This window comes from Pogonomyrmex barbatus, unplaced genomic scaffold (assembly GCF_055798465.1).
Source record: "Pogonomyrmex barbatus isolate J1 unplaced genomic scaffold, ASM5579846v1 scaffold3, whole genome shotgun sequence".
In the NCBI taxonomy this organism is placed as follows: Eukaryota; Metazoa; Arthropoda; class Insecta; order Hymenoptera; family Formicidae; genus Pogonomyrmex; species Pogonomyrmex barbatus.
This window is the reverse complement of record NW_028297127.1, coordinates 22249782-22277748: the sequence shown is the minus strand read 5'-3', so window position 1 is coordinate 22277748 and position 27967 is coordinate 22249782. Positions and strand designations below refer to the sequence as shown.

The window sequence follows — 27967 nt, the reverse complement described above, 5'->3', positions numbered from 1 at the left end:
GCGATACATGCGTCCCGCTTGTTCTCTCATGTCTCGTGTATATTACACGACGGGATGTGAGATGTGAGATATGGTGACCGTCGATAACACTCATAGACATATGATTATAACAGATGGACGGATAAAATGCCATATATTCGTATATGGAAATCGCGAGGCATAAAATGAAGGGAAGCGAAAAACGGCTTTTATTTATTTTCAGCGCCGGCGATAATTATGCGCGATCTATCCATTACCCGATTTCCTCTCACTACAGTACTTTCCGAGAGCGTGATATTAAAGCTGTAATTATAGTGTGTGTATATATATATATATATATATATATATATATATACGTATAGCTGTAAGATTTATTAATTAGCAATTAGAATTTTATAACGATGTATAACTAAAGTCATCATTAGCAAAGTAATAGTACTGTTATAGCGTAGCCGTATCGTGCATCGCGCCTTATACGAACGTTTTATTTACGTGTTAGGCGAATCGTATCGAGTTTTATTAGTGGTATGCGACTTATTACGTTAAAACTCACGTTATCCCGGGCTCACGTACCTCATCGTAACCAACATACATTTTGTATGGGGTCGTAAGTGAGCGCGAAATCTCCATGTAAAAATCCATACGAACGTTGGTGCTGCTATTCGGAGTAATATCATATGTCGAGCGTTGCTCGCAGCTATAACGTTACCGTATACACGTATATTTGCATTTTCCTCGCATGGGCGCGCAGAAGTGACGCATGAACGGAACATCTACAAAAAAGACAGCGTTTAGTTATACGTAACGTACTACGTCATATGACGTCAAATACAGATGCTGAATTATATTCAGCTTGATGGATCGTTTGGTGGCGATGCTGGTATTCATTGCTTTACTAGACTTCGTAACTGGTTCATAAATCAGTAAAATGTCCTTTTTCGAATCAAACTTTCGCGTGATAATCTGGTTGTGTTCTTTATGATAAAGATAATTCATGTAACGGCTAACGAAAGTATACGCGCTTGCTTGTTACAAGTTTGAAATTTGTCACATATTTATTATCGCGTTTGAAGCCGGCTAATCCCTAGCGCTAGATAGGAAGCGCAATTATTAATTCGAGCACGACGTGCACGACGTGCTATAAATTTTAAATGAAAAATTTAACGCGGCAATAAAGAATTCCGTGTAATGTTGGTTACCAGATTGGTAAGCAGATAAAAGTCATTAAACCGCAGATCAAGTATATATGCGCGAAATTCGCGAGAGCAATTTTTTTGACAATAGAAGAAGAATAACGAGCTTGGTTACACGCGTCGTATAACTGACCAACGTTACGCGGCGAGTGTATCACATTTAATTTGGTCGAGCGTGCGGAGCGTACGATATTCATTGCTTCGGTCAGCATCATTGAGCCCGTTACGTAGATGCGTGTGCATCACACGTGTGGTTAGCAGCACGGAACAAACGACTCTCTCTCTCTCTCTCTCTCTCTCTCTCTCTCTCTCTCTCTCTCTCTTTTTTTTTTCGTCTTCCGTCTTTGTCCCGTAACGCGTTTTCACGCGATACCTGTCGCTCTCTCGTATGCGCTCGCGCGCGAGTGCAGTGGAAATATTTCGATGGTTTTAACTTGTCAACGTCTAGCAACGCTCGGGTTCATCGAGCGGAATTGCTGAAAATTCCATCGTTAGTTGGAACAGCGAGCGATACGTTAATTTCTCACTCTCGTTCGCTGCTACGTAACGTTCTGTCGTCACGTCCGAGCGCTTTGGATATCACGTTGTATTCGTGGAGGCAAGTTTAGATCTAATCAATTCGGTCGTCACGCGCCGGAGAATAATTTTGCTCAGTTTCCGCGGGAATAGCCGGAGAAATCCCGTTGTGGCTCCAGGGCAAAAGTTCGCTATTACGATCTTAGATCGAAGCTAGAATATGCTCGCTTTCGGCTTACCGGAAGTTTAATAATACGGCTCGCGGAAAGCGGCAAAACTTGAACGTAGTCTATATCTCGTTGGATTTGCTCGCGTACTCGCGTTATACGAGCAGGTACACCGATCCAAGAGTAATATTCATTAAAGGTCCGGCATTGCCGGAGAGAGAGAGAGAGAGAGATACTTGTGAATTCTGATCGTGCTAAAGCGTATATTTAAATTGTAATCGTCGTGCAATTACAAACTTTTCCTTCGAGTTTATCTTTCTCAGTTTCGGAATATGACAGTGCCTATGCGCTAGATTTTTCGTGCAATCTAGAAATTGAAGTGTGTGTGTATGTGTGTGTGTGTGTGCGCGCGCGCCTCTTGGCATACAAACGTGCATTTTGAATTTCTCGTGTTTCCATACAATCAGTATTTCCTTTCCAAACTTTAGCGTTTCACGAGTACGGCGAAACAGATAATAGACATAATCGTCTTGGGATTATGAATTTCCATCGGATTATATTCGCGTTCTACATGGAAAATGTGTATGTTCGATTCGGGTGCCGTGAGTGTAGCGAGTAAAACAAGATGTTAACTGCATTTGCATAAGCCCCTCGTTCTCGGCTGAACGTACGCTCGTCGGCAGGAACAGTTTGCTAAAAAGGTAGTCTTATTTGGAGTAAATCGTACAATTTGAAAATAGCCTCGCCCTTTTCCGATTTCCGGCGAACGTGCAAACATGCAGGCGACACTGGTATACTTTTAACTGCCTTTCCTAGAAACGCCGGCACCGCAAGCACCGTAACTCAATCGTATGTAAATTGCCAGCGGTGTAATCTCGTAAAGCAGCTTAACGTTTACGACGAAAGTTTTGCAACACGCCGGGGGTTAGGGGAGGAGGTGGCCAAAACTCGCGATATAAATTGACGTAATTCTTTATCCGAGGGTAACACCTGGAACGTGCAAGGTCAATACCTTTCAATTGATCTGGACTATACTTCTTAACCTTATCCGGTCGACTGCTTTCGACCCTATCGATCCTATCAAGTGGAAACTACGAGACCTGAAGCCAGGGCCGATTCGATCAATTGGCAATAGCGCGGTTTCATTGCGGGCTGCTACTCCGATTGTTTGATGACCTCATGTTGTTATCTAAGTTGCAGTAAACTTTATCTGGCTTGCGAGTAATTTCGGTGCCAACTTAAAGTTTATCCCCTCTGTCTGTCATTCTGAAAGAAATACCGCGATCGTGGCTTGGACATGTTATAAAAGAGCACGGAAAAGCGTTGTTTGCTATACGATTATGTAAAATTTCAAAGTAATAATTTGCTTAATTTGGTGTTTATAAAATAACACATTACCGAATCTTTCGTTTCGCTTATTTTTCTTCTTCTTCTTAAATATTCCACATTTTTCTTTATTTCAGCATATATATATATATATATATATATATATATATATATATATATGCTGAAAAAATCTATAAAAGTTCAAAACTTCGTTTAGTATATATATATATATATATATATATATATATATATACTAAACGAAGTTTTGAACTTTTATAGATTTTTTTTTCATTTAATAATAAAGACAAAAGTTGTACCATATATATATATATATATATATAGATATGATTGCGATGATAATAAAAGACGCGTAATGCGGACAAAGAAATGGGTAAGCTCCGATGAAATATACCATCTGACTTTGGTACCCATTCGTAAGCCGGGGGGCGAGTAAAGCGCAAAGTAATAACGCGCGAGATTCGGGCATGCCAGATTTATCGTGGCAACACACACCACTGACGTGACGGGAACGGTAACGAGGCTCAACGACAGCTGGTGCACGGCCCACTTCTCGCGAGTGAGAATACGTCCTACACGTACCAGTTTCCATACGTACACAACGAATACGCGATAACTGCGCAAACTTTTATCGGCAGACAAGATTCTCATTTGCAATCTTGAACAAGTATCGTCGCACTTTCGCGCAGATTTGATTGAAAAATGAACCAACGATTATTTTATTTCTTTTCATTGTTTAGAAGTTAAATCGGAGAATCCATCTATATTGTGTTCTATATTGTCCTATATTCTCACCGCAGAGTTGGCAACCTGCTATCGATGAGGAACGTCAAAGAGACACTCGATGAAACAGTCAGTCTGTGCGACAAATCCGGACCGGTCGTTATAAAATTCTGTATATTAAAAAAAAAAAAAAAAAAAAAAGGAAATGGGAATGCACGTTTTCGAGGTAGAACCCTACGGCTGTTCTACATGACCATCTCGCAATCCTCGAATATCTGTCACTGCGGAAATTCAATTTCAGGGATCACCGCAGTGACAAGATTAATAGTCGGCTGTTCCGCAACTAAGTTGTGAAAAAATGAATTATTAACGAAAAAGGAGAAACGGGCCGATACGCTGCGTAATAGTGATGGAAAGTCGATACTCCAAATGAGTTACTTCTCCTTCTACCTCGACTCTAGGATATAATTCTCATCATTCTACGAATATACTGTTATAATTGCAACTTGATATAAAACATAACTGCTTGCAAGATTATAATTCATATTTCTGTAAAGAGCAGATTTACAATTCGAATTATTTAAATGGTGTCATTACGAATAATTTTTGGAAGGGAGTGAATCTTCTCGAGGACAAAGGAAAAGTTTCTGATATAAAATATATTTGGATATTATCGTTTACTATTTAAATAATAATATTTTAATGACATGAAAGATATTATAATAACCTGCGTATGTTTCGTTTCACCGAACAATGCCGAGAACTAGTTTCCGTATTGTTTCGAGGGGACAGCTTCATTCTTCAAAAATCCACGCAATCTTCCGTATGACTGAAAAAGATGAACGAGGTGTTGGGGCACAACAGAAATTCTGTGAAAATTACAAACTTTATCTTGACTTTCTTTTTGTTTACATACTTAAAAAAATTATTAAAATATGAAATACGACATAAGAATAAAAGAATTACTGTTGTTTTTTTTTTTTGATCGGTTGATATTTTATGGTACATTCGATGTCTTTCAGTGTGTTTTTTGCAAAAGCCTCGACACGTAAAAGGGTGCCTTGCCGATGAATAAAGGCGATGCGGGTATTGACGAGATTCCGCTTGGTTGAACTGGTAAAGAAGATTTCGCTACTTTCTGGTATCGCACGACGATTCTCGTGGTTAGAGCGAGGTTTCGTATAGCAAATTGGAGAATAGGCGAAGGAGAAGTTAGACAGATGTAATGCAGCATAAAGGTAAAGAAAAGTTGCGGACTTATCGACAAACTTTTTCGAGTATCTTGCTGCATCTCTTACCTAAGACGGAAGTCCGCTTGTATCATCAAACGTGACATTTTTACAAGCTTACAAGTTCTGTCACAGCATTTCTTTGAATAACACTTTACGTACGTATATACCGAAACGAAGTATCGTTGAGATTCAACTCGCCCGAATGAGCAAAGGGTCTCGGTTGCTATCGCGGCTTTTAAGAGTCGTCTCCCTAGACTCGAGATTACGTCGTCGAGGTCCCGTGACACATAAATGCGAATGCTGGAGATTGGAAAGAACTTACTGTAAGTCGGATAGTAAATATTGCAAACTGTCTTCGTATTTTTCCGTTGTATACGTTATGCATTTTAACAAGAAAACGAATATATATATATATCTTTTTGAATGATGTTTCGAAGATTTTCCGCGCGAAATTAAACATATTTCTTTTGGAGTGGGACATAAAAATTTTCTGCATAAAATAATTTACCCAAAGAAAGATGCGCGCAACATGTCGCTTAGCTGAATTGATGAATACGGTTGATGAATACGGTTCTCCGCTTACAGTTGCTTTGGAAATTATCGCACGTTTTGAATTATGGCGTTCACGGAATTATCGCGTATTTGTTTTCGATAAAGAATATTTTCAGAGAAAAAAATTTCGAGCGTGATAATAATAAAATCCGTGCTAAAAAGTTTATTCTGTTTTGAATATTGCATTAAATTGAGCTGGCGTTAAATTATCGGTCATCGTGCTATAGACAGCATGAATCAACGCTGCACTGCTCTTAGCTTTGATTCAGGTGGACAAGGGCAGTCGCCATTGTGGCTTTTGCAGATTGTCGATATCGATGCGGGGTTTGTCATGGTGAACTATCATTAGCGGAAGAGGTTGGGTGGATCACGAACGATACTGTAACCAGTTTAGACGAGAGTGTTCCTGTGCGTTGGTAATCATCCGGTTGCATGTTCGGCAAACCAGTTGCTTTTACGGACGGCTCTTACACATACGTCGATGCGCGAAATCGGTCAATACCAGCCCTTTGTACAACAATCGGGAACTTGGCAGATACACGTCAGTCGGTTAAACCATCTTGCTCCCGGCAACGTGCGATCTGTATGCATCATTGAAACCCCCCCCCCCCCCCCCCATCAAATTGCACGATATCATAGTTGATCTTTCCCACCGTCTGATATTCATCCACCATGTAACACATCCACGTGTCTTTTACTGTCACTTTTAACAAAATATTTAAATTCTTATTGAGAAAACGAATTATTTTTTCATCTTTATGTCTAGGAGATGCAATCAACGCAATTGCATGATTTTTTTAATTTACAAATAGAAACGATACATACGAATATTGAATATTTTATTAATTGAAACTAATTAAATTTTGGTCATATATTTTCTGCTTTAATTCTCGAAATAAAACGATAACGAGATAGCAAATGCGGAGCAGCGTTATTATATTTTTTGCTAAGTTAATATGGCTAATGGTTTTTCTCTTCATATTTTGTACATACATATTTAACGAATATATCTCTATATTCATATATGTCAGTGTTGTTAATATGTTGTCACTATTATTGTATAACTATTATAATTATTATCCTGATATTGAATATACGTCACAACTTATAAAATGATGGTAAAAATAGAAGCAAATGTGAAAATGTGCAAACCATTAACCATAACTATTTCGCTTACTGAAAATATTGTGAAAACAACATTGTGGTATTTCATATTGGATGAGAAGCTTGAGAACACATTGCAAAACATTGCGTTCGGTATGTACATGGCGCATTCCGGCAATTTGTTTTCAAATGTCTTCACATTTTGCGATAGCATGAAAAAAAGCTTATATTCTTTTGGTATATTGCATCTATACATTTTTTTCATAGCAAGTATTATCTGGCTGTTATCAACCAGAGAGCTTCCAATGAATATCGTGCGCATTCTCTTAAAATGTCCTCTTTTTCCGATTTGTGTATTCTTGTTCCAATTGTACACAACTGTAAAATATAATTTTCTCGTTATACTATTCTAAAAAAATGATATTTATCATATTCGTTTCTCTGATAAATTGCTCATATTTTATAAACATAATAAAAAATTTAATTGAATAAAATAATCGTATTTTATTTAGAAACGTATAAACAAGTATAGTATATTAAGTTGTTTACTTAATAAGGAGAAACTGTGGGATTTAATTAACCATTATAATTATATAAAATTATTTAAAGATATCTCAGATAAAGAGTTATACTGATATTTACATGAGTATTATATTTTAAGTTGCTCTCTATTGAATTAAAGTTTTCTGTCGAGCAGTAACTGGTCTCGTGGGGTGTAGAAGGTACAGTGGAATATCAAAGTGTATAAAATTCACATCAAAACAATATCCATGGTGTCTCGTATCAAAATATTAGTTTCCAATATTATACGACGAATTATTTTCAGTTTACATGTCGATATCTTATTTTAGCATTGTATATTCAGAGCAAATTATTATTTGATGCAAATTTTATAACATTTCTGAAAGTGCGTTTAGCGTAGCGTCAGCATAAGCTTCGTATGCTGTAATATGAAAGTTGTATAGTCTTTTCTGCATTATGCAGGTGAATCTCGTTATACAACCAACTCGTCCGTTGCCGTCTTAGGCAACGAGCCGGTCAGAGATCTTTGCTCTTAAAATTTATGCGAGAAATTCTTACTACCTATTCCTTTTTTTAAAGATCTAAATCTGTTTCTTTATGTTATAAAAAATTTCGCAAATATTTGTTATTTTATCTTTTTTTTATTTATATCTAAAAATTAAACTATTACAATAGTGAAAGCGAAAATTCTTAGTAGCAGCTGATATTGGTACGATTCACTTAATGTAGAATTACAGTCATGTTGTTTTACTAAGTTACCAAAAGCTAAAATTTCATATGTTGCTAGCACAATATGCGTGGCATACAAATTACCCCTTTTAAATGAAGACGCGGCTACATTCAAAACATTTCATTACGTGAGTAGTCTCTTGCTTTCTCTCTCTCTCTCTCTCTCTCTCTCTCTCTCTCTCTCTCGCATTTTGTTCGTTCATAATCTACCCTTTACATCAAGAAGAACTGCAAATGAAAGTTCCACAAGTGTTTGCGTAGTCTGCCGTTTGCAGTTTGCGGTACAAGCTTGGTTAAAGTTTTGTCACTTCAGGATAATTGCTAATACTACACGATAGTGGGAATTGCGTTTAATTGCGAAAAGGTTCGTCTCAACTTTGATAGTATTAATTGGTAGTTATATTTATCAGCAAGCTGTATATTTATTTTATATCTTTTCCAACTTTGATGTTAATTTATCCAAGAGTTGGAAATCATTCATATTTTTCATTTTATTTATTACAAATGATTTTTTGTGATTATTTAGAAGTCTAATGATTATTCTAATAAAATAATATTTAAGAGAGAAGAAAATATCACCTAATTTTATGTGATACGATGATAATCTGATGATGATACGTTAGTAAATTTACAATGTTTTTTTAACTTGATGTTGTATTTAAACAATTGTTTAATTTTTATGTATTTTCCTATTAATAGTTAATATCATCTAACTTGCCGAATATTAACACGCGAAATTAAATCCGCAACTTTCAGTCACAGCACTAAAATACATCTATTTTGATGTGATTATCAAATGGCACAACAAAGCCGATCCATCATAATGCTTGACCTATCCTATGGAATAATTTCAGTGATCTCATCCTGTCCAATTTAGCGAATATCTCCATTAAAAGGGAGCAGCATCGATTTGCTGACATCCAACACATGGAGTAACGGAAGTCACGTTTATTCTGCGAACGTAACCACTAACAGTCTATTTATTCGTACGTTGCAGCTTCGTGTAATTGATACATGGCTCAGTTTGGCTGACCATGTTGCTGCATCTCGATTCTCGCAAAAAGAGAAAAGCATTGTTGTAACGGCGATAATACGGCAGTGCATCATGTCTATGACGTAATGTACGATTTATATACGACCGTTACGTCTACAACATTTTTCTCAATATTTCCGGCAAGCGTGTCCAGAATTTTTCACATTTTTCAGAATCGTAAGAGTAAGTGACCGGATATACGTAATCGCATCCTATATGTTTTCGTTATGCTTGAAATCGAAGTATAGAGATTTTTTTGCTTAAATAATAATAAAGAAAGAATATATCTTCGATAAATTACATTTTCAGAAATATTTTACATATAATGAAATTTGATATTAATTTTTTATAACCTTCTAATTTAGTAGTTTCTCAAAAAACAAAACTTATTACGGTAATAATGTTTTTTTTCTTTGGAATTATATGTATTTACAAAATTTAATTTAAGATTGGGAAAACCATTTGCGATGATTAATCGAATCAATTGGTTTGGATAATCAAATTAGAGAAAGAAACAAATTAGAGAAGAAACATAACGAGCAAACATATTTTCAATATTGTCTTGTAATAATTTAACGATATAAATATGCATATCGACGATATAATTTTAATGGACATGGTTTTTGCAGATATTCACGTTTTTGCAGTATTCACGTATTTTTGTCGTGGAAGTCGTGTTTCGGGGATAATGGCAGAATTGTATACTTCTCCCATTATGATCTGGTCGAGGTTAAACTAAAGCCGAGTATTTATGTAATGTGGCCGTGTCGTCGTAATGCATGCATTGCGCATCCGTTGACACAGGGTTACTGAGCGTGTTAATTACTAGGCGGTCGTTATGCGTCATAAATTAATATTTCAATTACGATTTCACTAATGCCATGTACCGTCAGTACGATTCACGTATTTCGACCATACAAATTTTAGCAGCCAACGTATAGAGAGATGCGCGTGTTTGAAATTGAATATAAATTATTGTCGATATTGGAGAATGGAAACCTCGTTAATTTTCGAACGACTGTCTCGATAATTCGTATAACGCCTGGTAAATTGAAGTTCTAACTATAAAATGGAAATAATTGGCGCGATAAGTATCGGAAACGTTTTGTAAAGTCGCTGTCAAGTAAACTCGTAGATTTGACAATTATTGTAGATGAGCCGCTACTACGAAATCGTGTATTAGTTTTGATGTGATATAAGTTTTCCTTTTCATGATTTCTATTGTACAGAATTTTAATAGTATTAAATTGATTCATCGAGGACTTTATTCTAGTAGATTTTATTCTAAAGACAATATTGGCTCCTGGAATTGCAAAAATATTTTTTTTTTTAGTTCCGTGACATAACTTTTGAGTGAGATAATAACTTTTTATGTTTGTGATTTTATTTTTAATAAATTCTGTAGTTTATGTATACGTACATACATATACACGTATATACAGTGGGCGTGCGTGTATATGATTTTTTTTTTTAGGTGGATACATATGCAACGTGAAAGTAATCCATTAGCGTTGCAAGTATATAAAAAAAATATTAAGATTAATATTTAAACATCTGTTTGCGTAATGCAATTTTCTGCAATTCGATTGTGTTTAATACATATTTGCACGAGTAAAATAAAAAAGCGGATGAACATAGTTCTATAACCTTTGTTCGCATGATGGGGGAGGGGGAGGGGGGGAGCTCGATCGCGTGGGACGAGAAAGCATTGCGGCTACATTGTCATTCCGGATTCATGAATAAATACCTGCTACTGGCCATAAAAAAATTCTGTTTCGCGAATATCGCGGAAATCCCCGAGCCAATAGTAGATAAAACAAAACTGCTGGCACTATACGGTTGTATATAAATTCTTGCTAGCTTGTTTGTGAATATTCCGGCCACCTGCTCCTAGATTGATATCCAGTATCTTGCACATCGTACGACCTATCAAATCGGTGTTGCGCCAAACAATCCATAAAAAAGTGCCGATAGTCCAGATTACGCAATATTTTTTCACGGATGTACTGATTGTGAGTAATGGCGTGCTACGATATATCGTGATTAAAGATGCATGCAATGCTGTTGCAAAATTGAGAAATGAGGAAGACTTCATCATTCTAATCTATATATCTTCTTTTTGTCGACATTGTTCAATCAATTCAGTATTGAAAAGAGATGTTGCCATTGTCAGGTATATTATTTATAAATTTTTATAAAATGAGAATAAACTTTCTGTGAAAAATTGGCTATATAATTTGTATTTCGTATATATATTAATATTTATCCAGGTTCATTCTAGTATTTAACGGAAAATGGATTGAAGTTTAATTTGTAATAAATCTTTTATTTTTACATATTTGTACATCTCACACATCTTGCAGAAATGTGTAAAATAAAAATGTAACAACATATAGAAGGCTTTTTCCAATAAATTTTACATCGAATGTGAAGAATAATTGAAATATAAAAGCGGCTTTTAAAATTTATTCCGACACGATTGGAAGAATTGCGAATATATCCAAGCGAGTGATGTGCAATTGTTGTTGACATTACGTAGATGTATTTTGACACGAATACATACCAAAAGTCATTTAGCAAAAACATTTACGAAGCGCGCATACACTCGGATAAAAGTATTCAGTACTGACCAGTCTCAATGGAAGTTAACTATTCATTGTAGGTATGTGTGTGTGTGTGTGTATATATATATATATATATATATGTGTGTGTGTGTGTGTGTATGTATATAAGAGACTAAATGAGAACAATTTTTTAATATATATCCATAGAACGGAAATGGCGCAAACAAATAAGACTCGTTCTACTAATGAAATCTTCAATATTTGCTTGATACTTATTTTGATTGCAAATCCGTTTTAGTTTGATGAGGTAAAATGTATTTGGCGGTTATGTTTTTAAATATAGAGCTTTTTGCTTTCTTTTAAAATTTAATAAACAATTTATGTATACGATAAAAAATAATAGTTTTGCGAATATTTTTAAGATATAATGAAAAATGTTGGAAGTAAACTTCTTATATATATTGCCTTATATTTACTTCTTATTGAAACTGTTAAATAAAAAAATAACAAAGATTGTGAGAATATTTAAGTTGTTTTCTATGTAAAAAAATTCAAGATCAATACATATATACAAGTATATTTTTTACAATCATCTGAATGATTCGAGACGTACGACAATGTCGTAAAATGGCGTTTGATGGCTACCGGTCTGTGGGTGAAAAGTATTATCAATTTATTTGCCACTCTCTTAACTTTGTCTACTTTGTGACATGAGCTCTCAAAGGAATAGTAGCAGCAGTTCCTTTAAAATCGATACTTTCTTCATGTTTTATCTAGTACAAAGATATCTTCTTGCCTATTGTCGAGACATCGTGTAAAGTGACATCATGCAATATATTGTGATATTGATGAAATTTGATTTTATTATTACAATAACGAGATTCTCAAACGAAAAGTTATAAATAAATAAGATTAATTCGAAACGTGCAGCGTAAATGAATAGACCGAAAGAATTCTTAAGGAACAATTTTCTTCTTTTTGAAGGTACATATTCGGAATAATCGAGTATAAAGGCATTGTGCTTTGAAACGACATTCTTAACCGGAAATAGTCGAGATACACCAAAGTTTCCGCAGGAAATGCTGCTCTTTAACGCGTAGTACGCTTTTTCCCTCCTTTCAAGCCTTCTCGTTTTTCGGTTCTTTCTTTTTTTTTTACTTGCTTCTTTATTCGGGATAGCTTTTAGCAGAAGCTTTTCTGTGTCCACCAAGTAATCGCGTGATCTAAGTATAGTGGTAGTCGTTCTTTCAGCGGATATCTGGATGCATCGTATTGTCTGCTGTATCGCGATGGATCTTGAAACATTTGAGATAGCTAAAGAATTCTATATATATATATATATTCTATATATATATATATATTCTGTATATATATATATATATATATATATATATATATATATATATATAGATCTACATTTTACAGATAGGAATATAAAAATGTAGATGTCGATACACATATAAAATGTAGATTATATATATTGTATAGATAGAATCTCTGTATATATTGCGTATATATAGAATGTATCGGATACACTACAATTTTATTTAGATACGGATTCTTTTACTATTTTGAAGTAGAATGTTTCACAGGAAAATTTGATTTGCCGCTACTTACTTACAACTTCTTAACTTTCAATATATATTTTAGTAGCTAAACTTTAAATTAAAATTCTGTTAAAGTCAAGTTTGCTTTAAATTCCAACTTACTTTCTTTAATCTTTAATCGTTTATAACGAGAAGTATTGGTATTTTAGCGTTTAGTGAAAAAAAAAAATGTTTTCTTAGAGTTTGACTTGTAGTCTCGCGGTCTCGAGATCGCGCGCATTTGCTTTGGACACCTCGTATATATGTTTTATATATATATATATATATATATATATATATATATATGTGTATATTTATACACATATATATGTATGAAGCAATGGTGAGGTGCAGAGTTTTCCTCTTTTGCGGAAACTCCCAAGTTTCGATCCTGCCAGCAGCTTGCGGCATCAGTCCGAATTCAGAGAAGTCAACTTGCGGCTGGAATTGAGTGCTAAGTGATTTCTACTGTTTCCGGCGCGACAATAATATCGTTGCATCTTAGTGTGACGTTCTGATCTTACGTCTTTGATGTTCGTGTGACTGTCGTATAATAGTATAGGCGGCCGAAGAGTCGTGGGAAGACGTCCCTTCGCGCTTCTCCGTGTCACAGCTCACGAATCACCTGTCGGAGTTCTCACAGTCTGCCATAATGCTTGAGGGAGTGCATTCTGTCATGCGAGAAAAAGATCATGTTTGATATTGATAAATAACGACTAAAAGCGATTTAATGCATCTAGCTTTTACAAGTGTGAATTTTATCTTGGAAATAATAGAAATAAAAGCATCGAATGTTGATCATTATTTCAAAGGTATGAAACACATAACTTCTCTCGCATGCCGTTACAGCATTATATATAACGTTAGACAAAAGTGATATATTCTTCACTGTAATGTAATCTCTCCCGTCATCCCTTTATCCTTTTATAAACTATGTCATTTTTATCCTTGTGTAAAATAAGTTTCTCATGCGTCGTTTCTTGATGCTCGGAGGACGATTTATTTTATAGACTCCATATATCATGACTGATCGATATTCCTGCAGGTCGTGCATGTCTACTACGTGCAAACAATCGCCGCATGCTAATTATACGTCGTGACGGCAACGCGGGTACGCTTGCGAGTTCGCTGTTAATCGCATTTTTCCTCGTTCATGGAAAAGCCTATTGCTCTTTCCTCTGTAACTATCGTAAAATACGTTATAAATGGAGTGCAACTTGAGAATGCGCGAGTCAGTGCCGACGAACGTGACTGAACAATGATGTCTCCGAGTGTGTTTCAAAGCGGCCTGGCGCCCCACTTCATCAGCCAAGAGGCCGTAGTCGCTTTTAACATTGTACATGCTACTCTGGGCATATGTATGTGTACATATGTTAACGTACATGTGTGATACGAGAGGAGAATTAATTCCGCTGGCACTTAAAATATTCTCCAAGTTTCTCGGACAGTTCCGTCATGAGAAGGTCGCTGCGTCAGCAGTTTTCACCCTACTGACATCCTACTTTTTAATATGCAATCATTAATATTATAACCGTAATCGATTTCTTTCTTTTCACCTTTTACCTCTTGTAAGTTTGTTTCCATTTTTTTTTCTCTTTAATTATTTGTAATTGATTTTAGATTATTAAAATTGCATTAATTGCATTAATTTAATATCTCTATTCACCGATTATGATAAACAAGTGTAAAGATAATTTAGAGCATTTTTTGTGCAGCAATTAAAAATAAAGATAAAACTTTTTGTCTGTGCAAACATTTGTTTACGTGTTAAAGGACTTGTATATACAAATCCTTCGGTACAAGAGTGAAATGAATAGCATCGGTAGTAGACGCTAGAAAATTGCAGATGTCACGGTGTGTATCTTACGAGGTCAGGACAAATAAGTTCAAGTATCACTGATACGTTTCACGCGATAGGTCGCTTGGGTATCTTTCCAATTGTAGAAACCTTTATACGACGACATGAAGACGAAGGCAGGTCGACGAAAAATGCGGTGAGAACAAAAGATAACGGAAGGAAGAGAAATAGGGTGGTGGAAGAGCGAAAAAAAAAAAATGAAAGTGCTTGCCATAGTTAAGTAGAGATAGATAAAGTATGAGGACAGAGGAGAAAGGAAAAAAAATATGTCGTTTTTGCTAATTTACTAAAGACCTTTCTAACTTGTGGCTCGCGGAGCTATTAATTCGCTGTGCGCGAAACGCGATATGTCCTCTCATTGGTGCACAGCTTCCTCCTCTTTGTGTCTCGCTTTTTCGAAAGACTGATTAATTGCGTCACTATCTTTATAAATTGCTTTGTTTGCATTAGTCTTGCCTTGCCGAACGAATGCTCGCTAATGGATCGTTTCAGCCAGAAATCATTGCAAAGCACTAGCGCGCCGACAGAGACGAATCGTGAGGGTAGCAATGGTGATATTATCTTGGATAAATGATTGTATTCGCATTAACGTGGTACTGTAATGATCCACATTTCTCTCCCCATTGGCACGATTTTGCGCTCTACTCGTATAAATATTGTCCATAAATGATATTATAAAAAGTTACATTATTTTACTATGTTTTTAAAATAATTATGATGTTTTATTTTTCGATATTATTATTTGACATTATAGTTTCTTTCTCTTGTTTTAATAAGAAATAATCTAATTCTTCTTATTGTGATTCTCTTTTGTGAATCATTGTGAAAACTTATAACGCAGAAGATACGCGAATTTTCGAAAGATTTCAGCGCTCTTTTTTTTTTCTTTTTTTTTTTTTTTAGATGATTACGAAATGTCTCGCTTTATGAACGCTGAGAGACTCATAACATTTGCACCGCAGTCGAATTTCAACTTCTTGCCCACACAGTCGGCTCTACACCACATCGAATCGCTTTATTTTCTACAACAATGGTCGCACAATAAACCGGTATATTACACAGCTCGGTACACGTACCTCTGCGAAATAAAAAAAAAAAAGAGAGAATCACTCCCTCCGCATTACGCCGAGTTACGGGATACAATAGGGTCCCCAAAGTATAAAACTGGTCGAGAATGTTCGGGCTTTTGTACCGGCGGTATAACTCAAGTGTCATGCCATTATTTAACCATAGATACGACGGGTCTTTGCATTCTCCTGTGTGTGTCCGCTCACCGAGAAGACCCCGGTGCGCCCGGCTAACGTAAAAGTTAATTGAAAAACAGGAAATTAAATTTTCGCAATTCCCAGTCGTGCGAGTCACGGCTTCTCGGATAATAGAAACTATGTCGTCTGGCCTTTGCAACGACTCCTCTATAAATTATCGGCTTGCTTAATCATTAGCCGTCTGATTCGCCGGATACGTTTGGGGTAAATTTATGTCTCATCGTCCCTATATCGCGTCGATGCGAGTCACGTATGTGACGAAAACAAATCTCCTTGGAAAATTAATAAAATAATTGCAACGCTCCTGTTAAAAAGTTGTGTAATTATTTATTTTTAATTCGTGCGACTAACTTGTTATCGAGAATGATATTTAGTCCTGTGAATTATCATGTGCTCCTCCGTTGAATTTTTCTCCTCGAAAAGTCAAACTTTAATTTAATTCTTCGAGTTTGGCATTCTACGCGACTGGTAGTACGAAAGCGAGGACGTTAAATCGATGCGCGGACCGACGACTTCATTTTGGAAATAAGAAAACTTTCCTCTCGCGTACCCGCGCCCCTCATCCTGGAAGTAATGTCAGATGGTGAATTTCATTATCGACAAGACCCGATATCTCTACATTAAAATCGCCCGAGGCGAGACACATCGCGTCTGAGGAAGCTCGCAGTGTCGATTAGATACGACTCGACTCGCGTATAGTGTCGAATATTGCCAAAACTTTCCGTCTTATTTCCGTCTTTCTGCGCGTTGCATTATTCTTTCCTTCATGCAGTTTGTCATATGCGACGTCATGACATTTTCTTTTCTTACAGGTTGTTCTTGTGTTGTGTACAGCAGCTCGGACAGGCCTCAAGGTGGCACTTTTACATCTCCTGATTTTCCCAGACGATATCCATCGAACATCGACTGTCTTCTGTACACATTCGTTGGCCATCCAGATGAAATTGTTGTTTTAACTTTTCATCAGTTCAACATTCGTCGTACCTGGCCCGAGTAAGTGATCTGTATTTGAGAAATAAACATGTCGCAAAAACCTGTCCATTTCTTTTGCGCATTATGTCAATTAACATCGATTAAAAGTGAAAATTGATTACATTGCGTCACGATGGAAAGCGATAATACATAATATTAATTTCTATTCATTGGACATGACGTAGATTGAACACTATTGAATTAGAATATTTTCAAGCTCGTGTAAACTTCTATCGAATAATATAAAGTAAAGTATCAAATTTTTAAATATTTACTCTTTTTACCTTAGCGATATATATATATATATATATATATATATATATATATTTACAATACGCGATACGTACATTTCGTATACTCGTAATTTCGCATTATTCACAATCTTGCACAATATGATATTATGCGTTCCTTTAATAAATTATTATTAGACAGGCTGTTTCGCCATGCTCAGCACTGGCAGCATTATGTTAACAGATAAATTATCCATGCACAGCGATTTGTCATGCACCTAATTCAGGCCTTCCGTTGTCCGATGAAGTCTATTCGCGGTTGTCTGCCGTCAATGGAATGCAGCCATGTTCCGTATGTTAAATTATACCGATACGGTTGCGTGGACATAAACATATACATATGTATATGTTTATGCTTTAAGGATATGCAGAGAAAGCGTGTCGAGATTTTTAGCATCGCGTATTATACTAACCACTAACCTGAATGACTTTGATTTCCATGTGCCAACGGTTACGCTTAGAAGTTAAGAACGTGATTTGCACAATGTGTTTTATTGTGTTTTATTAATTGATAATCAAGATTATCACAAATATCCGCTTATTCCATTTGATCAGTAACGCGATCCGTTACCGATTTTTATTTCTGTAAATATGATTACATTTGCGATATTGTCCAGAAAATACTGTTGCGTATACTGTTCGCAAGGGAATTTCGAACGAAATATGTATGCATGTACAGGATCGTTTGGTGCTCGAGAGTGTGAAGATTTTTCAGAGACATAGTAATACGATTTTAAGAGCATTCAGGACGCGCTATGCAAGCGCTATAACCGACCAAAAATCAAGTCTTAGCAAGAGTCTTTCTTTCAACGATCTTCCGCTTCATCAATTTCGTATATTTAAGCGTGATTAAATTTTTAATGTATTGGCCGCCGATTAATTTCCATATGTAGAAGAATCGCTCTTCTACATATGCGAATCTATGTAGACGAAGATATTTTTTTCACAAAGTGAGCTAAATCTATATCGGATTTAATCAATTGATTTGTCGAGCGGGTCATTCATTAAGAATAGCATCGCTGGTAAGGTTTACGAGAAAATTAAAGTCGACCTGTTCGATGTTTTACGTTCCAATAGTTTTACGAAAACACTTAGAAATTTGTGATGTAATGACCATTTCGTGAAATTGAATTTGAGATGCGATTCGTCCCAAGGTGAGGGCGGAGCGAGGAACGAGTAGGGTGACTTATGGCACTAGTCCCGGTAGTGCTTGAGCAAGGCAGAGGGTAGTAGCCAATTTGTAGCGCGTTACGTACTTCTGTTACCTAGGGGAAAGCGCAATGGTGGTGCACGTGTAAATCGCGCATTTCTAGAGTGGTCTGGTAAAACTTGCAAACTTGCTGTTTCGTTATCCGAAGTTAACGCAAATAGAATTTAATGTGAATTCTTTTTGACTTTATGACAACTGAAAGTAAGCTCTGCAGATTCAGAACCACGTTTGAAAAATTATATATTCTGACGTGACAATGATCATGAGCATTCGCGGAAATTACATAATAGCAATACGAGAGAAAATATAGAAAATTAGACGGTGAGTTGACATCCTCCTAAACAGCTAAATGCGCTTTAAATCTGGCTTTACTTTAATAATCTATGTACATTCGTTGGGGATTTCTCGTGCTTCTGCGTTCTCGCAGAATTTACGTTGCGCCTGAATGCAGTGTTTTAGGATCCAAAACGAGCGTAAGTCCATTGCAGCAAGACGTTTACTTCACGTGTACCACAATTTATTGTGGATAGGAATTTAACCTAGAATTCTCGGTAAAAAACGAAAATTGGATGTAATATATATATATATATCTTAAATGTATGTTATTACGAGAATAATTTTAAGCGATATGTTTTTTTATTATTCAAATTTTTTTCTAATAGCATTTCTTAAGCATCTTTTAAATATTTTTAATAATAGTGAATAAAAAGTGGATGGAATCTCTCTCTCTCTCTCTCTCAGTTTTAAAATGCTGGCATTATTTTATGCGCATATTTTGTTTTAAATAAGAATACTTATTTTGATTAAAAAATGTTTTGTATAGTCATGGTGCTAAGGTGTTTTTCTCCGTGAACTCGAAGCTCGTTCGCTTATATTTGCCACACATCAAGTCCCATGGCAACGGCAACGGCAACGGCAACGGCGACGGCAACCAGAGCGAAGGTATAGGAACCCTCTTCCACTTCCGTTGCATCACACCGGGCTGTGGCGTGCCTGATTGCACGACGGTCGCGCGGCGTGTTCCCTTGACACCCGCCCGCAGTATCTGCCAGCTCGATTGCAGCCGTAACGTGGGTTGCACCGGGACAACAATGTTCCCCAGGCCGCGACACCGTTGCGCCACGCTGTACATTCCGCTGCGCCAACCCCTTTCGCGTTACCCCTTTCGCTTATATCGATACCCGTGTTGCGCGTCGTTCCCGGCGTCTGGAGAACCGAAATTCGACGTGCTATTTCTCGTCCTTCCCCTAGCGGGGGATTTAAACGCGCGTGTCTATTAAATTTCGAAATTTTTATTTGATGCAGGCCTCACATTCGAGATGCCTCGCACGTTGAGACTCGTCGGTTGTTTTAAGATAATTTAGCGCGCGCGTGATGGGTCAGTGAAGTTATGCGGAAATGGAAAGAGTAACGAAAGAGCGAGCGGATGAGGGTTGTGAATTCAGGAAGGAGGAAGTTACGACAACGAAAAGGGAAGACGCTGCTTTGAATACAGCGGGACGTCTCTCTCTCTCTCTCTCTCTCTTTCTATATATATATATATATATATATATATATATATGGTCGGAACAGATTTTATTTTCTCCGCTAAACTCGATTTCTCTCTCTCTCTCTCTCTACGAACGGAATATAAATTTCCTTTTTGTGAACTTGCACTTTCCTCCTACTAAATCCGTTATCCATTTGGGCAAAATGTAATATCTCCGTCGGTGCGTCGGTTCGGTCCGAGAGGTGCCATCGTGACTCAAAGATACTTTTAACATCACTCTACGAAATCCGCATGATCGATCTGCGCGACGTTGGAATAAGAATTCCAGCAAATTTCAAGAGCATCGATCGTTCTAGCTGTCAACCGATTCACCATCGCTGCTGTGCGCTTTGCTGCGCGATGATCGCTAGAGACGCCCGCGGCGTTTACGTATGCAAATGCTCATAGCGGAATTTGTGCTGTCGCACATTATGCATCGAACTGCGTCGGGGTCACGTCGACCGGCGGAACTTCCGACAGACAAGACGGACCGTTGGAAATGCATGGCAAACAATCCGGTAATGCGCAACGCTTCGCGAAACGTAGCTGCCTACGCGCTGTCCGTACAAATCGCTCGAGCGATTATTTCGGCAGTTATATCTCGTCGTCAGTTACAGTCCGTCAGAAATTTCCGCGGTTGATTTTCGAACGCTCGCCTACGGCTGCTGTCGAAGTATTCCTCAGGAACGTTCTCCTCCGGAGAATCGATTGTTGTTTGCTAATTTAGACGCATGTTCGAACCAAGTTTGTCTAATGGTACGCGATTTGTTTTGCGCGTGAACAGATTATTGTGGCTTAAAGTTTGTCGGTTAGTCATTATTATATGAAATTAATTCCTCTCTATTAACATTTTAGTCGGTTCAGAAAGGTCGGTTTTTTTTATTTGCTCTTAATATTTCTTTTTAATCGAACCGTGTCGAACGGTTTTTGATATTTGTATCTAATCGAGAAGAATTTTTCGGAAGGTTGAGACGGGAACTGCTAAAGTTAATCTCTGGTTATTTTTGTTAAATATCATTGAAACTAGTTGGAGAATATAACGAAGGAAAAATTCCGTTCTCTTTTTTAAAGTTTACAATCAACTTGATCAAATCTCTGCCGAGTGTAGATTAATAAATATTTTGACAAAAACGGAGGACTTGGTCGAGTTCTTTGCACAGCTCGCGCGGCTCTAGGCCGTTTATGCGGAGCACGCACGCGCGTCCTCAAGGGGGGGTACACCCCCCCCCCCTTGAGCGAGATTCTATTTACAAATCCTCCACCGTCTGCGGTCATAAATCGTTTCTACTTTTAAGGACCGTCCGGGATCGCGTGTCGTGTCCAATATTAAGTTGCCTATGGAGATAGTCCTATTAATATGGTGCACGAGGCGCATGGCGATCGTTTACAGAATGTCGCCTAGTGCATGTCCTAAAGCTTAGAAAATCCCTCGGAGAAGAGAGGAAACTTCGGCTTTATATCCAGGGGCGCCGATAGTAAGCCGCCTCCCCTACGAGTTATATACGAGCAAGAGATACTGCTTCAAGTTTCCAAGCGAACTAAGGATCTCCTAATGGATACCCCCAGGTTCTAACTATTAAATGAGCACGATGCACGCCGTAGGGTTTTTCGATAGCTGCTGCTAAAACGAATATAACGTATGAATAAATTTTTTATATTACAATTTTTTCAGATACTTTCCAACGACGTTGCATATTAATTTTGACGTCAGCTAAATTATCGTATTTTGCTCTCGATACGTAGATTAAAGAGGTTTGCGCGATGCTCGCTAGTTGTATCGATAAAAATTGTATCCAACGGACGTCTCGAAGAGAAGACGGAACAAAAAGTTTGTTGGCGTTAAAGCTATGGAATTACGTGTAACTTAGTTTGTTTAGCGCAATTTCACGCGATAGGGCCGTCAGCGAGCTATCTTGGCACGGTATGCGGCAATGCGGACGCCCAAAGACGAAACAGGATGGCTTGGCGCCGTTGTTTCGTGTATACGGAAACGTGCGGCCGCTCCGGAAGGAGAGGAAACCTCGAGTTTGCGGCGGAGGCAGCGGACAGTAGTGCGGAACATTGTAGCATCGGCCTTCGTAACGGCTCGTGCCGAATACCACCTAGCGACCGAGCTCGAGTACGAATTATACTTGTCGGTGGCGTAACTGCTGAGATTAATTATGTGCGAGATGAAATTCCTCGACTACAGGGCGTGACAATTGAGAACGGTTCGTTGCCTACCCACTACCAGGATCAACCGTAGAGAGAGAGAGAGAGAGAGAGAGAGAGAGAGAGAGAGAGAGAGAGAGAGAGAGAGAGAGAGAGAGAGAGATCTAGGTATGAGCGATCTCTTCGCTTCGTGACCATCCGACCATCTTTGCACTCGGAGATTAAATTAGCCGGAAGTGCACGTTGTACGAAACCGGGCGAAACGGCAGACAAAACGTTGGATTCGACGCGTTGGAATCGCGAACGTGACGGCGAGAACCCGTAAAACATACCGATTCTAGTCGGCATTCCAAGTATCTTTTTAATTGTCATGAATATTTCAGCTTTTTGCAGACGACGTGGAACAAGAGATAGGATTGGATTTGCTGGACGAAAAAACTTTGCTCTTTAAATTCGTAACGGTTAGACACGACGTCAAGATGTCTTTGTCTTCTTCTTCTAGTAAAGGCTACCAAATTATCTAGAATTACAGTTTTTTTCTGCCCTTCGGGCAGAAAAGTGTCAGAAATCCAAAAGGAGAAAAGAAGGTTTTAGTAATCGTTATAAAGCTCTCTTTTAATCGTATAATATATTTTTAAATTCATAGATTTCGAATTCAAAGATTTCGAAAAGATAATCAGAGAGAGAGAGATGTGTATGATATTTAGGATTGTTGATATATTTAATTTAAATTTGTAAAAAAATTATGCAATATTATTGCTTACGGCAACGTTATTAAAATAGGCATTTGAATGATAAGTATGATGTACATTAAGTCCGAAGTCCTGTCGATAGTATCTTCAATTATCATAAATGCAACAACGTTGACTTCATGAAATATTCAATATAACGACAGCTGTCGAACGACCGCGGAGGTTATCGAGCAAACAAACTTTGTCTCGGAAATGAATGGCGGCACTAATGTCGGAAAAAAGAGCACGAGGTTTCCTTCATCGAGTCGCAAAGCGATACATACGTAATCGCGCCTTGTGGCACGATCGCATAAAACTCGGTCGAAGGTAGAAATATTTAGCACCTACAAAAAGTGAATAACTTCGCTGGAGGCGATTATTCGTGAAATAAAAGTTTGGTGACAAATGTTTGCATTCCACGATTTTTTGTTTACACTTACAATTGTGCAAAACAATAAAAAGCGAGAGAGAATCGAAAATCGGAATGTTTTTTTATGGTAACTAAAAGATAGCGTATGTAACAATACCGTAAAAAAGCAATTTTGTTAACAACATTAATTATATCGTATCGATCGTATTCCTTTGCCGTTGCGCGTTTATAAAATTAATAATCAATTAACAATCTTATGTATAATGTAAAATTGTAAAAACATATAACTTGTTTGTTTTCTTTTTAAAATATTGATACAACGGTCTCCAGACACTGAAACGTTTTTCTCGCTTCTCGCACATTTATTTCCTGTCTGTAATACTTTTAAAATATGCAACCGGGTCACTTTAGTGAAATGTCGTATAAAGTGAAGTGCTTTCCGCGATGTCTCCAACGAAAGGCCACTTTACGCGATTAGTTTAATACCGATTTTTTTCCCACAGTATTCAACATTATCCGTATTACGCGTAACTTTTTAATTTACGAGCGTTCAAGATATAACGTATCAAAAATTTTCTGAATCGTTGGAGAAAGCATTCGAAAGAATCTCAACGTAAAAAATCCAAGTTTTTGGCGTTGACACATTGATGATCAAGCTGTAATGCAGCCTGAAGTAGATCTATCCGCATGTTCGTGGTTCTCTTTTTCGATCTTGCGTCATCCATCACAGATATCGCGGTTGCCCTTTTCAACTATACCTCACAAAATTTTTCGACGATACCCTCGTCATATCCTTGCGGCCATTATTTAAATTCACATTTCATCGCGTCGCGCGCGTATGTCCTGTTGACGTAACGCGTAGCATCTCACAGTGATGTTTACTTTCCATCAGGGGCCAAAGCGCAGGCATTCGTTATTCCGTTCGTGGGACAGTTTCCAATTTCCGAGGCTGGCGAGGAGTCACGGTCGCTTCACATGTCGCCTTTCCCTGATTCGTCTCCGCCGCTCTTGTAACGTTGCATAGGTCATATGCGCGATGATTAACCATCTCACCCTTTCGCGAGTGGCAAGCGTGCAAAGCGAGCGAGCGAGCGAGCGAGAAAGAGAGAGAGAGAGAGAGAGAGAGAGAGAGAGAGAGAGAGAGAGAGAGAGAGAAGGAGGGAGGGAGAGAGAGAGGAGGAAGAAGGGAGGAGGTGCGAAACGCGAATTAACGGGGCGTCGGCCTTCTGATTGCGCGAGTTCCATCGTAATCATTTTTTTCTCTCGCATCCCGGGATGAATAATTCAGAAGAGTCTCGCCCCAGAGTCTACGTACAACCTTTCGCGATCTCGTTCCCCCGACCTCCAGGCCGCGATGCCACATTCCACATTCCGCAATCTCTTCGTATCTTCGTGTCCCAGCGTCTGCGTTCGTTCCTCATCCGGTCGTTCGCTCGGCGACCCGTACAGCTTCTTCACAGGCCATTTCATCCCTTACGCGGATCCTTTGCATACTTAAATGCACGCGCGATACGCTATTCGAGCTTTGACCTTCCATTCGCTCTGGTATCCAATGCGCGTTTCTCTCATGAATCACTTGACGGCATCGGTCCTGTTTGGCCCTTGATCCGCTCCGGCAGATTCATCAAGACTTGATGTCGGACGAAATCGATGCGATTTGAAATTTATAGTTGAATCGAACGTGACTTTATATATAATTGTATTTGACGATATGAAACTGTGAAACGATTGAAAACGATTGAAAACAATTAAATAATTGTATCGTGTGTTAATTTATTTAGAGATTAAACAGCGATGTGTGTGTGTGTGTGTGTGTGTGTGTGTGTGAGTTTATTCGATTATATCTTTGAAGAAAAGGACTTTAAAAAATAATATATATTACGATTAGACGTATGGAATAGTGAATGTATTGCATAGTAATTATCCTGTATATTATTATAGAAAATACATACTAATTTACACTGTACGATATCTTGTCATTTACATATTATGTTATTTACGATCAATTTATTTCAATTATTAATCGAGCAAGAAAATATATCGCGTACCATTCCATGTTCCAATGCGGATATAAAACATATATTTAAAGATAAAATAAACATTTTTGAGGGACTTCTATCATAAGACAAGAGTATTTATCTAGCGTTCAATTTAATTATTCCTCGGCGTTCTTTGATCTCTTGAAATATCTTGAATGAAGAAATTATGAAAAGTATATTAAGAAATATAAGCAAAGTTAGTTACAGAAATAACATACCAAGTATATTGGATTGTTTTTCGTGAAACTTAAATAATAAACTTAGCACTTACAAGCCGTATAATAATTTTAAGATTTACATGTTATGAAATGAATTATTAAACTGGACTATTGAACTGGAAAGAACATAAAACATACAAAATAATTTTTATTATATTCGTATTCATTCGATATTGTGTCTTGTTTGCATTTGACAAAATTTCGAAGAATTAAATATAACTTCACATTTCGTGTGACGCCATCTCTGATAACGTGTAAATAATAATGCAAAAGTAGGTCACTCGTGGAAGAAGAATAGCTGCTTGCCGAAACCCGGTTGAGATTTAATGTTCTCCGTCATTATTTATATATTAAGACGCTTTAAAAGCGAAGAGTATGACTAATGTCGTTTAAAGCAGGTGTCATACAATTTTCGAGTATACGAATATGATGTTGTGTGAAAATCGATTAGTTCCTCTTTCGCATTTCGCCTTACGTTGCGCAGATCAGTCCATTGTTAAGCGTATGGCGATTGAGCTGGAGGATGTAATTATTTCTCTTTATATCGTCTTCGAACGCTCAACATCTGAATGAATATTATTTAATAATTATGTGAGGAAGAACACCCTGTCAAATATTTAATGGCTCGATATATAATTTAGACGTCAGATCGTTTTTGATAGGTGGTTGTAAGAAAGGGCGGTTGCACTACAACAAAAAGTGCATCTTCTCATCGCGTTACTTCGGCTACATTGTCATTGTATGTATGTGAGTGTTTGTGTATATACTCTGTGTATACGTGTATACGTGCGTGAGTGTTCGTATGTGTATGTATTTGCGTGTAACATGACGGCATAAAAGGCTCATGACGATGCAACGAGGCGGCGTGATTTAACTGCGTCATGGCATTCGTGCGAAATACTTTTGCGAAGCTAGCGCTTCCGCGCAGATGTACTAAAGGAAAAGGAGGATTTTTCTGCTTCATTTATGAACAAAGTCTTCTGTGCATTTACAATATAGAGGCTATTTGTGTGGCACAATGGTATATTATTGGTATATTATTTTCTAAACTTGACATATTTTTAATTTATTCTAAAAATTAGAGAGATTAATTTGTAATATCGAGAGCGAGAGTTTAAATGCAAAAACAATTTATCATATTATTTATCATATTAGAAATAAAATAAGAACGAGTTGTACTCTCCATTATTGAATTAAATTACAAATTTTATATATAATTTTATATATATCGGATAGTTTATTTAAATTATATCCATGTAAATTCATTATCATTCATGATGCCCGACGCTCAGAATTTTAATCTTTACACTTCTTTATATTCTTTATACTTCTTCAAATTTAAAAGAAACTCTTTATATTTTTCTATTCTCTTGCAATGTATAAGATAAATTGTAAATTTATCTGTGACAATTTTTCATAATGCTATTTTTTTCGACAACGAGAAAACGAGCTCAAGTCGGTAGTCTCGGTTCACAGCTCTATAACTACTCTGAACTGTTCGACTTTTATGAGCACTAAACGTGAGTAGCCGCGATACTACATTACGGTGATGTATTGTTGTTATTTATCACACGTCATATATGACACAAAATTCGACGAAAGATCCAGACTAAGCCATCATAAAATGGCTCGACATCGTTCGGTCCAATTGCACTTTTTATCAAAAGATGTTATATAACGTAAAATGACAGGCTGCGAGATAGATGTGATCGATAAGAGTGTCGCGCACAAGTTTCTTTCTAATTAATTTTTAAATAAGGATGAAACAAAGTAGGACGGTCAAAAGTGAAGTATAAAGAGAAGACAAGAGAAACACTTCGTGATAGACGATAGATGATGAAGCAGAGCAGCTGTTCTCTGACTTGAGAATTTTCCTTTTAAATTATAAAGATTAAGGCTAATCGAAATCGCGTTATTAAAATAATTTTATATTAAAAATAAATTACAGATGTATAGATGATAATTTAATCTATCAATAAATACTACAATAAAAAAAAATTGATTTCAGTATGAGAGATAAAATAAACTATGTAAATAACTAAGAATAATTAAAAATTCACTATTTGTGAATTTAAATTATATCTTTTATTA

The 27967-nt window shown here is 37.1% G+C and overlaps 1 protein-coding gene across 2 annotated transcripts in view; it reads left to right on the top strand.

Moving 5' to 3' along the window:
• Positions 1 to 27967, top strand: part of Sol1 (CUB domain-containing protein Sol1) — a 233314-nt gene that overhangs the window by 37835 nt on the left and 167512 nt on the right. For both annotated transcript variants that reach the window (XM_011645907.3, XM_011645905.2), the window contains exon 3: positions 17180 to 17360. In XM_011645907.3, coding sequence (XP_011644209.2) covers positions 17180 to 17360 — 181 coding nt within the window. The remainder of the gene's footprint in view (positions 1 to 17179; positions 17361 to 27967) is intronic.